General features: G+C 49.0%; 3 protein-coding genes across 4 annotated transcripts; 2 read left to right on the top strand and 1 right to left on the bottom strand.

Moving 5' to 3' along the window:
* Nucleotides 1-1,806: 1,806 nt before the first annotated feature.
* LOC117135705 lies at nt 1,807-5,392 on the top strand. Its single transcript, XM_033296124.1, has 3 exons — nt 1,807-2,208; nt 3,653-3,803; nt 3,867-5,392. Exons 1-3 carry the CDS (start codon nt 2,022-2,024, stop codon nt 5,344-5,346), a joined length of 1,818 nt encoding a protein of 605 aa, XP_033152015.1. The 5' UTR covers nt 1,807-2,021; the 3' UTR covers nt 5,347-5,392.
* Nucleotides 5,393-5,407: 15 nt separating this feature from the next.
* On the bottom strand, nt 5,408-6,258 carry LOC117135711 (translocon-associated protein subunit delta). The gene is made up of 2 exons (XM_033296130.1): nt 5,883-6,258; nt 5,408-5,823 (listed from the first exon to the last, which is right to left on the bottom strand). The coding sequence occupies exons 1-2, from the start codon at nt 6,120-6,122 to the stop codon at nt 5,563-5,565; spliced, it is 501 nt and encodes a 166-aa protein (XP_033152021.1). The 5' UTR covers nt 6,123-6,258; the 3' UTR covers nt 5,408-5,562.
* A 2,019-nt stretch (nt 6,259-8,277) lies between these two features.
* LOC117137793 lies at nt 8,278-11,883 on the top strand. 2 transcript variants are annotated; one of them, XM_033299457.1, is made up of 3 exons: nt 8,278-9,305; nt 10,277-10,881; nt 11,023-11,883. In XM_033299457.1, exons 1-3 carry the CDS (start codon nt 8,884-8,886, stop codon nt 11,601-11,603), a joined length of 1,608 nt encoding a protein of 535 aa, XP_033155348.1. In that variant the 5' UTR covers nt 8,278-8,883; the 3' UTR covers nt 11,604-11,883. The 2 variants fall into 2 exon arrangements, with proteins under 2 accessions (XP_033155348.1, XP_033155347.1); XM_033299456.1 differs by having other exon boundaries at nt 8,279-9,305; nt 11,011-11,883.
* Nucleotides 11,884-11,897: the final 14 nt, after the last annotated feature.

Consider the following 11,897-nt stretch of genomic DNA (forward strand, 5'->3'; position numbering starts at 1 on the left):
TGGCGGTGATGATGACGTTTGGAACTGGCAAACCGGGAGCTGTGGGTGCCAGAGGGAGGGGGTGGCGATGGCTGAAGTGAGAGGGGAGGTTGGAGGGGGAAGAGCAAGAGCCGGCCGCCAGGACTTGTGCTGTGCCAAAAGAGTGAGTGAGAGAGGGACGGAGGGGCACAGGGGCGGAGACGTCGCTGCTGCGAGTGCGAGTGGGGGCGGGCAGGGTGGTAGAAGGAGGGAACGAAGAGGTGGAGGACGACGTGGAGAGGCAGGGAGAGGAGGCGAGACGAGAGAAAAGCGAAAAAATACTTATAATAAAAGCAACAAAAAACCCGCACAAGCTGAAGAGATACAAACGTACACACGCAGCCAAAGCGCACAAGCACACACACACATACAGGCGCCGTCGTCGTCGCCTGGCTAAATATTCGCCAGTGTGTGTGTGTTTGTGTGTTAGTTTGGAAGGAGCCAAAGCGGTAGGTAAGTTAACTGGTCGTAGGTTCGCAACAACAAAACCAGAGTCGCAGCAGCACCAGCAGCAGCAAAAGAAAAAGAAGAAGAGGAAGGGAAGCGAGCGCGGGGAACGGGGGGGTTGCTGAGGAACGCGGATCGATGGAGCCATTTGGCTGAACCAGAAGCGAGACCAGCAGCAGGAAAGGGGGCCCAGCGGCCGACTGTTCGCGCTTAAAGAATATAACGCTAAAGTAGCATCAAGAAGAGATATTAAAGGCATTTTATTTTTAAGCAAAATTAATTGGTTGCAAATATTACTGTGCTACGTACTTGCTTTCAAGATAACAGGGTATGCGATAACTTGGTAAAATTGTTCACAGGTTTTAAGGGTACCCTCCACATGGTGCTCCCTGTACACATGTACATACGCCCCTGAGCAGGCTCGCCCACTCTCCAATTTTGTCCGTCCTGCTCCCCCTCCCTTACTGCAACACTCAATTTCAAACGAACCTCTTGCGCTCTCTTCTCACATCTTTCACTCTCTCAAAGCGGCTGTCCTAGCGGTACCAAAAGCTCTGCTGAGCCAAACTGATAAGGATAAGCAAAGATCACTCTCTTGAAGCTCTCTTTGCACAATTCTCAATCGTTATGATATCCTTTCGATATGCCATTGCTTATGCTGTGACCTTGAACTTGGCTGGACGAGACGGGCACGTGACAATCAACAGTTCCATCTTCTGCATTTTAAAATGCATTTAAGCAGCTCTTGCAGCACATTTCGCCTGCCACAAAGTGCGGGCAGCATCGCAATTTTGTCGCGCTTGGGTTTCGTGTCCACACATATACATATGTACATATGCATGTATGTATGTACACAAATACATACGTATGTACATACCTAGCACTATAGTGCAACTAGCCCTCTGGTTGCTTTTTCTATGTGGTTGCTGTTGCTGCTTTTTCCTTGTGGGCGGTTAACGCTCAAGCGGTGCGAACGCCCATGTTGCGCCCCTTCCCTGCCCACCCACCTCCGGCAGCTCTCTGTTTTTTCGTCATGATGAGCTTGCCTGGCTGCCTGCTTGTTCTTGTTCTTCTTTACACGTCCTCCAACGACGTTCGCTGTTGGGGCCCCGCTTTTGCTGTTGCTGTTGTCGCTGGTGCTGCTGTTGCTGGTTGTTGTTGGTTCGGGCTGTCTATGCATGTATGTGTGAGTGTGCGTTCGTGTGTGAGTGTGCGCGCGCGGCGGTAGGTGGGGGCGGGGCGGGGCAGGGCGAAGCAGGGGCGGTGCGGCCAGGGGGAGCGGTGGAGTGGGGAGCGTACTTGTGTGTGCATGCAGCTCTCGGCGGCGTCGTCGTCGTCGTCGTTTCATTCAAGTGTCCAACGTTTGCCGGAGCGGTCGCACACAGAACGGTAGTCGGATAGTCGGACGGTTGGCAGATTCCGATTTTTGCGCTCGCTCTCCCTTCCGCTCTCTTTTGCTCTCTCGTTCGCCCGCGCTCTCTCCTGCTGTGTACTGTTAGCAAGGAGGCGACCGAAAATAAGAAGCTTGCCGAAACCGTTAGCAAAGCGCCGTTAGCATGAAGGATGTGAAAGTGGCGCGCGCAATTAGCGAGTCCTCGACTACGTCAGATAACACCTCCGATTTCATCGAGATCGTGAAGAAGTACGATGTGGTGTACAACAACCACAATCCGGATTACAAGAACGTTGAAGTGAAGCTGAAGGTGTGGACGCAAATCGCGGATGAGATAGGTCTTTCAGTGGGTAGGTAATAATTACAAGTAGCACCACCCCCTCGTCAGCCCGGCCCACCACCAAACCCCCTTCCACCCAGCATATAAGAAGGAGGCGCAGGAAATTGAATTACGTAGAACCCACGCACACTGCTGCACTGTATATACACATGTACATATATACAACCTTTGTATATGTACCTGAAAGCGGCCAAACTCAAACCGCCCGGCCTGATATTTTTCGTACGCTGGTACATATACATATGTATATAGAAACTGTACGTACATATGTGTGTGTGTGTGTCAGTTGGAGTGCGGTCGGCAAATTGCAGCGAGAAGCAGAAACAAAAAAAAATAAAAGGAAAACACACTGGCACGCAGAAAAAACAAACAAAAACAGTCGATGAGCGAAAACTGCGCGCTCTCTGATGCTGAGAGAGAGAGCGAGAAAGATAGTGACCAGGCCGGAAGGGGGCGGTTGTGGGAGTGGGTAGGCGAGAGCTTTTCAAAACAAAAACATTGCGCACGGCGTTGCCAGGTTCGAAACTGTTACCCAAAACAAGCAACCACCTGTGCTGCACATTTTAATAATTGTATTGCCTATATAAATGTTATTTTAACTTTTACTCAAATATAAATAAATTTTTTATATCATACATTAGTTCTATTTTAAAGTGTATTCAGTCTCAATAGATCACCCTGTGTTCTTTCAACGCCCGCTTAATTTGGGATTGTTTTTAATAAAGCAGAATTTAACTGCTTTTGAACCATACTTCTAAATAAAGTCGTGGAAGATACTAAGCATCGCTTTGCTTTTATGTATGTACAATATACAAAACAAGTCTCATAATTCTTAGAAATGACATAAACGTGTGTAAATATTTATGTAAATCTAATATAATGTCTTACCAGCAATTAAGTTATATTTTGTATATGCTGTTGTCACTAAGAATCCCTTTTTAAATTGAATTTTAAAATATCACGATTAAAATTCTCTTAATTGCGGATTTATATTCACAATATTGACGCGCAGCTCGCTTGCAAATTCTAATGACTTATATTAAAAACTCCAGTACGACTGCATTCGCTGGAAAAGTATTTCGTTGGTCATGAACGGCGGTCACACTGTCCGAAATTTGAATTTCAAACTCGACCCACTCTACCCACTATATGTAAAAAAAGAATATCTAAATCTGTGTTGAAATATGGTTTAGGTAGCTGACAACGTATTGAGCCGCGTCCTTAAGAATTAGCAGTCCTGATAATAGAGTCAGCGATAAATTTGTAAGATTGTCTTAGCTCAAAGCTTATTTTATCCTTAAACATTAAATAATATCTGAAAATAATATTCATCAATAAACTACCAATTTGGCCATGTTGTATACTACAGTTCTATACACCAAGTGCATAGCTTTTCAACTACTTTGTAATGTACTAACTAAATCTAAACTTTTCGTATTGCATTCAATTTTCAGAGGCCTCCAAACGGAAATGGAAAAATCTAAGGGACAGTTATACAAAGTATCTTCGCTCGTTTCGCGTCGGCACAAAGACGTCCAAGAAGTACCAGTACTGGGCCCATGCGGATCACATGGACTTCCTAAAGCCCTTCCAGGGACCGGGCAGGTGAGTACTCCACACTGCAGCTCATTTGTATAATCGCCGAACTGATCCTCTGACATGTTTTAGGAACTCCGCAAATGGGAATGGAAAATCCAACGACGAAGACGACACAGAGTGTGATTTTGGCTACCAAGTTTTGGCCAAGGCGGCCAGCAATGGAGGTGAGGATGAACTGAAGATAACCATTGCCACTGCATCGGCGGGTTGCTCATCTATGGGGACGCACACGGTTAATACCTATACTACCGCTTTGAGCAGTACTTCGGCGTCCGGCATAACATCCAGTTTGGGCGCGGCCACGCCCCCGAATATGATCTCTCCAGGCAGCAATGTGGGCGGAACAGGAGGAGGTTCTGGGTCCGTGGGACCGCAAATCCACAACAGCAATAGCAACGGCAGTGCCACCGGAAGCCTAAACTGTGCTGCAGTGGCACCGCTCAGTTCGATGACTCCACCTGCCACCAGTGGCAGTAATTCCGCCGTAGTCCTGCCCCTGCCCATCTCACCCGCATCATCAGCCGCTGCCGCTGCTGCTGCTGTCAGCAAGGCCAATGCTAATGCCCTGGCCTCTCTGGCTAACCATCTGCCCATGGGCTTGGGCGTGAGTGGACTGGCCCAGCAGATGTTCCCGCTAGCCACGCTCAAGGCGGCGGCAGTGGCTGCTGGTCTTCCCCTGCCACCCACGATCACGCCGCCTGGTTGCAGCACCGGAGGCGCAACCAACAGCAATGTCGGTTGTCTGATCATCGAGCCGCATCTCTTTGCGGCGGCCGACAACTTCAAGAAGGAACTGACAGCGGCTGCGGCTGCTGGAGCACCTCTGGGATTGTTCCAGAACCTGGCCAACCAAGTGCAGAACGCCAATCGTTTGAATGGCGGCTGTCCGAGCTTACCCATGGGCAATCCCACTCCTCCGCCGCCGCCGCCAGCGCCACCAGCCTCCAAAGTGCGAAGGGTACAACCATCGCCGCAAACCACGGCCATCAACCTAAGTTGCTCCGGAGGGAATTCCGGACAAACGCAGCCGCAGCAGTCAATGCAAATGCCACAAATTCAACAGCAACAACAGCCGTCGCCCGCCAAAACGCGTAAGATTTGCGATCCGCGTTTTCCCAGCGATTGGGACGTCTCTGCCGTGCTACAGGCCAACAGAGAACTGGACGCAAACACTCTTTTCTTCTTGAGTCTGGCGCGGCAGGTGCGAGCTATGCCCATGAAATTCCAGTCTCTCGCCAAGATGCGGTGCATGCGAATCGTCAGTGATTTGGAGCTAGAGCTGGAGAACTTTGATTGCAACGGGGGAGCACCACCGCCGGATGATTCAGGCGGAGGAGGAGCTGGGAATCTAAAGTACTGTAGCATAGATACTCCGCCACCGCCGCCGCAGGACGGATCCGTGGTCATACCCCCGCCGCCAGTTGGCCCCGAGGGCTCCACGGAGCACTTTGTGTATGTGATGTCGCCGTCGCGTGTGGAGAGCATGATAGACATCTCCTCCGACGAGGAGGCGACCATGAACGGAGCGCCCTCCACGGGCCAGGCTTAAGCGTATTCGTACAAGTTATCTCTAAATTAAAATTAAATTAATCTCAGCTAGGTTCCTTCGGTTGGTCTTTCAATCAGTTTATTTTGGAGCGGCGGGTGATCCGATGCTTAGGTGTACAAAATGTGGAAAAATCTCTGGGACCCGGCAATTTGATGGTACATGACTTTAGTGCGAATGAATTTCATTCAAAATCTCGATGACGAAGGCATCCTCTACTTAGGACTGCACCTTGCCCTTGGTGGTGAAGGCGAAGTAGGCGAATCCGCCGACTAAGAAGGCGGCCAGAAGCTCAGCCTTGATCCAGGGACCCTTGTAGGCACCCTTGGTTGGCACGGAAATGTCGAGCAGCGACTTCACCGATGAAACCTTGTCGCCATCGCGCTGGGCCTTGCGCACATTGGCATAGCCGTCCTCGTCGAAGAGACGCACCTGAACATTGCCGCTGCTGCCCTGCTTGATATCCTCCACCCAGCTCACCTAGTGCGGAACAGAAATTAGCCTTTGCACAAAAGCTGACGGGGTTACTACTGGCTCACCTGGTACTTGTTGTCGCCCACCTTGGCCACCGGCACCACCTTGCCGCAGGGGAACTCGGCGAACAGGCTGGCGGGAGCGGCTCCGCTGCACTGCAGCGTGAACTCGCCCAAATGGGCCAGCTGGGTCAGAATCGTGGCATCCTGGGTGCTGAAGGAGCTCACGGTGGCCTTGCAGCTTCCGTAGACGCCGGACGCACAAACGGCGGCAATCAGGCAAATGGCGAACAGTTGACGGGACATCTTGCTCAAGTTTTGAGGTGGTTTTTATTTAGTAATCAGTGGAATTAGGCGGAACTCTACGGCTATCCAACTCGGCGACCAGCGACTTTCTTTCTCTCTGCAAGCGAACGCCACGACAGCACCGTACATACGTCACGTCACTTGACAGCTACGAAAATTGCCGAAGTCGTTCCAGGTCGATGGTCACACTGGTCGTGGCCAGGGCTGGAAGCACTCAGTCGAGAATAGCTACAAAATAGCTAGTAGCCCGTGTTAAATGTTTCCTATTTTTTACGTGTTACAAAATATGGCATTTTCTTTGGAAGAAACTTATTACTAATGAAATCTTTTCTAGTTATGTAATTTATATGTAATTTCCCCCCATATCAATTTCAATTTCTTTGGATTTCAATACCACTGAAATATATAATTTAAAAATATTTAATTTTAAAATTAAAATTAAAATTATAAGTAAAAATAGAATGACAATTTATTCTTAATCAGAGGTTTAAATCTCTGTAGTCTCATATCGATTGAAAGAGTGAAATTCATATTAAATTATATTTATACAAAATTTAAATGTTTCAAGCAAAAATTGCTCAGCTACAATCGAGTACCGAAAGATCGCTATGACCGATATAGAAGTCGAGACTTAAGATCATCAATTTCAAAAATATTAAAGAGAGACTAGCATCAAATCATATCGACATGGCATACCGAACTTTGATCAGATTGGTAGATTTAATTTAATTTAGGCAAATACATTAAGTTCCTCTGTTAAAACGATTTTGAGACGATTACTTTTGCAATACATTTACGTGGGGCTGACTTTGAAAAATGTAAGTATCTATTTCATTTAAAGTCAATAGATAAAGTCCAGGCCGTTCCAGTCACAGTAATTTCGTACCGACTGCACTTCTAATTAAAATAAGTTTTCGTCTGACAGTTTTGCTATGGTACCGTTCTGTGATCGGTTACGACTTAGTCCAATATTTATGGCACTTCGATTGCAATTGATTTCGAATTGCAGCAGTCAGAGGAAGCGAGAGTCCTGTCCAAACGGCAGGGAGTCTTCAAAGTCGGGCCATAAGTATTGAGTATTGACTGGTGGCAGTGATTAATGCCCATCCAACTCGAATGGGGCTTTCAGCTTTGTTTTAAGTACATTTTATTGGCAATCGGAAAATCGGATACTATCGTACAACTACTTTGGCTAACAGGCAAACGAGTGTATGTGGTTGTGACCTTGAAGTGGGACTGATTTGGTTTTGCTTTTTTTTTCGGTTTTATGCCATTTTGTGTTTGTGTTTGCCGCCACCGCTCGACTCGGCTCCACCATTCTGCTATGTTCGTTACTTTCCTTTGATTGCCACCGCGCACGGAACTTTTCCACCGAACTTTGCATGTCTTTGATGAATTTGAAATTGTCACAAATGTGAAAGTTTTTCACTTGCCATCCCATCCGGTGCCCATCCGCAGATACAGATACTCATACTAATATCCGAATTGTGACAACAACTGAATTTGCATCTAACATTTCGCTGACATTGAGCGACTTGTACGCATTTCTCCTTCCCCTCTCACCATCTTCCTTTTTCCTGCTTTTTTTTTTTGGCCACTATTCATTCATTCATGGCCGGATTTGCATATTGCCAAAAAATGCCGTAATCCTTTCGATTAAGAGGCGTTCGGTGGGTGGTCCGCAAATGAAAACAAAAGTTCGTGCGGGTTCATTGAGTCGCAGTCGAAAACTTGCCAGACCCACCGAAATTGCACGTGTCTTTGGGGGCAGGAGTGGGTTGATCCGGGGTTGGCAGGTGGATCGACGGATGCATTGCGCAAAATAAAGTGCACTCTGACCGGAAACTAAATTGGTACTTAGAATGCTAACATAGAACCAGGCCAAGTTTTGGCATTCTATATTGATTTTCATAGTATTTTAAGAGCTCAAGGTACCCATATCATTAAAATATTATACTAAGTTAATACTAATACCAAAGACACTAAAATAATAATAGAATATTCTAGTGTCTTTGCTAATACTAAGTCTAAGTTTTTTTAAAGTCTTTTCATATAAAAAACGAACCAATCATTAACAGGAAACATTTATTAATCGAGCACAATAGCTCAATTGCCTTGACACATTTTTTTTAATTTTCCCTAGATTTCTCCTATTTCTTTCAGTGTATCTCGGTGGATGGTTGTCTGACGTGTGGGTGTGAGCAGGAAATGGAACAAAGAACCGAACTGTAAGGAGAGCCTGAGCCAGCATAACAGGCGACTCCTTGCCAACGTTGCGATTTTGTTGATTGTTTGTTGGCAACATAAACGAACCCCCCTCCAAAAAAAAAAAAACCGATTCCGATTCCGATTCCGGTTCGGAGTCCGAAATTCTTCATTCACAAAACGCAGTCGGTGCAGGGCATTCGAGCCAAGTGGACGTGGAAGCCACCTCGATCTCGGCCAGACGGGGATCGCATTTGCAAAGTGGCTTTCGCTTTCGTGACGGATCACGGTTTACGGTTGGCGGCTCGTTGGTGCCTCGCTCGTGGGTTTCCATTTCAGACCGTCTGCTTTGTTGACAAAGTTATTGCCTCCGGCTTAATGACTTGGTAATTGATTTGCATTCGATGTGCCACATTGATTGGCAATCGAAACGTAAGGCACCCTTCTTGCAACTCCGGCCCAGAAGCTCTTCACCATCGAGGGCCCACTCCATTCCGGTAACCGCTCATTGTCACCGTTGCTAATCAAGGTTATCAAGGATAAACTGGCTGTCACCATGTCGCTGTCTGTGGCCAGCCGTCGTCGCCTCCAGACGACAAACGCTGCATCGTCCGTGGTGAACCCATCCTCATCCACTTCCGGCGGGCGCTATCACCTGCCGCTGTCCGTGCGAAAGCAGCACTCCTTTATCGAGCCAACGTCCAGATTCTCGACGCAGCAAAGGGGCTACCTCTCCAGAGGTCTCTCCGTGGGCCGATCCATCGAGAACATCCGCCAGAAGCTCTATCCCGTGGGCAGGCAGGCGTCTCTGGCCGTCGAGGAGACCACGCCGCGTACTGCACCACGCATCACAGCGTCACAGGTGCAGGGCTTACGGCTGCGGGATAGAAGTCTGGTGGCCTGGTCTTCCACTTCGTCATTGCTAAAGGACCAGGAACCGGAAAGGGCTGCACAGGTGGAACAGCCCGAGGACAAGATGTGAGTACTGTAACTGGATGATATGATGATAATATGCTGAATATGAACAGGAACTTGTAGCTTTAGCTAACTAAACTAACTAAAATATTATTTCTAAAGGGTTAGTTTAAATTAGCTAAGACATTACTGAAGTGTCGAAAGGGTCATAAGCTACATAAATTTGGTGGATTGTGGCACCTATGGAAATCCACCGGGGATAGCATTGTTTGACCTTGCTGCTAGCAAGTTGGCTGCGTATTGGGTACCACTCACTGCATGCGTATACGTAATAAGCCCCATGAATCCGGCCGTAAATGCTGTCCTGATATCATATATATAAATATGCCGAAAGTGACACTTTCGATATGGGCGTCGCGTCAAGTTGTGTGTGCAATTTGCATGCTTCACGCCCAAATCAAACGTCTAAAGTTTTATGTTCCAGTGCATAACACATGCTAGACATGCTCGAGGTAAGGAGCCCATGGAAGGAGCCGGCGACTCCCACGCAAAACACCTACCCACCGACCCACCGCCTGGCGGCACACTTAAGTCGATCATTGGCTCGAAACGCTGACAAGATAGCTGGCTGAAAAGCGGAAAACTTGCCTGATAGCAGCGCGGCGGGTTCAACGGCCGCCAGATTCGTCGACTCACTTTCATCGGGCCGGCTTTTCGGGCGCCAATTGGCAACGTAATTGACATGGTTTCCTTTCACCCGTGCCCGGTGGGTGTGCCGGAACCCAACACCCAAGTTAATTTCTATTTCTGTGCCTTGCATGATTCGGAATCGAGAACAGCATAAATTGCCCCGCAACTAATGCCAAATAATTTGATTTAAATTTAGCCGGGTGGCGGGAGTAGGTCACTCGAAACTTTCCATTTTCATTTCCCACTTTCCTCATGCCTTTCCACATGCATTTCCATTTCCATTTCGTTTTCGATATCCCCAAACGTTACATTCTGTAGCTCCTATTTTCATTATCCGTTTGCAGCAGCGCCAAGGCGGACAAGAATCGCATTAATCTGAACATAGTGCTGTCGCAGACCATAAGGGCCACCAACGAGAGAGAGCAGGAACCGGAACCGGAAGTGGACGCGGACCTGGAAGCGGAGCGAGCCAGCGACATCGAGGGCAGCCATCCGGTGGAGAACCCGGACATCCAATTGAGCATCTCGCCGGCTCTGACTGTGCAGAGGCGTCCGCCTTTGGTGCGTGCTATGTCCGCTCCGGTCCGCGGACTGGACGAGAGCAGCAAGGGCGTCATAGCCGCCAGCAAGCGCAGCCAGCAGAAGTTGCGCCGACGCAAGATCTTCACGAGAACGCCCTCGTCCTCCGTACCGCTCGATGTCATCGGGGACAACTCTACGTCCACCGTCGCCGGAAATGCCTCCAAGAAGGCTTTGAATCGGGCGCGCAGCGTTGTTGCCCCCGATGTGATTACCCTGGTGTCCCTGTTGAGTTCCGAGGGCAGCGACTCCGAGCGGGAGGATAACAGTTCAGTGGCGGTATCGTCGCCGGCAACTGGCGGATCGGAAAAACAAACATCGGGCGCCTCGCAGCGAAGGGCGCCTTTGTTGAGGAAGACGGGCAAATCGGGTAAGTGCCAAGATCTGCTTTGCCACCGGTTGGGGGATCGGGTTAAAATCTGGCCATTTCAAAGTCTATAAACTAATATTTTTCGTTGCACTCTAAAACCATTGAAACCGAACTAAAGCTTTCTGGCAGTCTCGTTTCAAGACAGCTATCCGCCCACCTTCCAACTGGCCTCCAAGGAGTACTCGCACATGATACGCCGAGGATCGATAGCACCTCTGGCAGCCCGAATCCGAGCCAATCGACCGCCCACGGCGCCGCCAGTTTCCATTTTTCTGACCGACGTCCAGGCCAAAATGGACCAGCAGCCGAAGAAGGAGGGTGGAGCTGACCCACCCGTTGCCACCTTGTCGCCGGACGAGGCCAAGAAGGAGAACAACAACAATGCGGCCAACTGCGAGGACCAACAGCCGCAGCCGGATCACAACTATCCAGCGTATGTGCGCAGCCTGAAGGAACGCGAGTGCTGGAAGTTGCACCAGAAGATGGGCGCCAAGGGCGTCAGTGTGAGCTATGAAACGGTGTTGAGGGGTATGCTCACGCCCACGGAGTTCCGGCACTTCCAAAAGCAGCGGGAGCAGGAGGAGGCCCGGGTTCTCGAGGAGGCGGAGGCCGCCGAAGCGGCTGCTGCAGCCGCAATCCTCGAGAGCGGCGAAAAGGAGGGTCGCAAGCCACCAGTCACGGCCATCGAACGCCTCTCGGAAGCTCTGCTCCAGAGCAAGTAGGGAACTGACGGATGGGAAACCAAGTTCCAGTTCCATGGAGCCCGACCATTAAATTGCATTTGCCCCTAGAGGATGTAGTAGCAGTAGTGGAGCACTCGTTAAAACGCAATCGCACCCCGCTGAGACACCATATCGGCGTCCACCCGTAGTTCTAGATGGTACCGTAGACCCATTGAACCCGTATTTACTGTATGGCGGAACTCAAGCTTACGTGGACGCTGAGCCTGGCCAATAATTGTAGAACCAACGTAGATCCTTAACAATAAAGAGTACTAGAAGACACCTAAAAGCCAG

The sequence above is a fragment of the Drosophila mauritiana genome, chromosome 2R (genome assembly GCF_004382145.1).
Source record: "Drosophila mauritiana strain mau12 chromosome 2R, ASM438214v1, whole genome shotgun sequence".
Lineage (NCBI taxonomy): Eukaryota > Metazoa > Arthropoda > Insecta > Diptera > Drosophilidae > Drosophila > Drosophila mauritiana.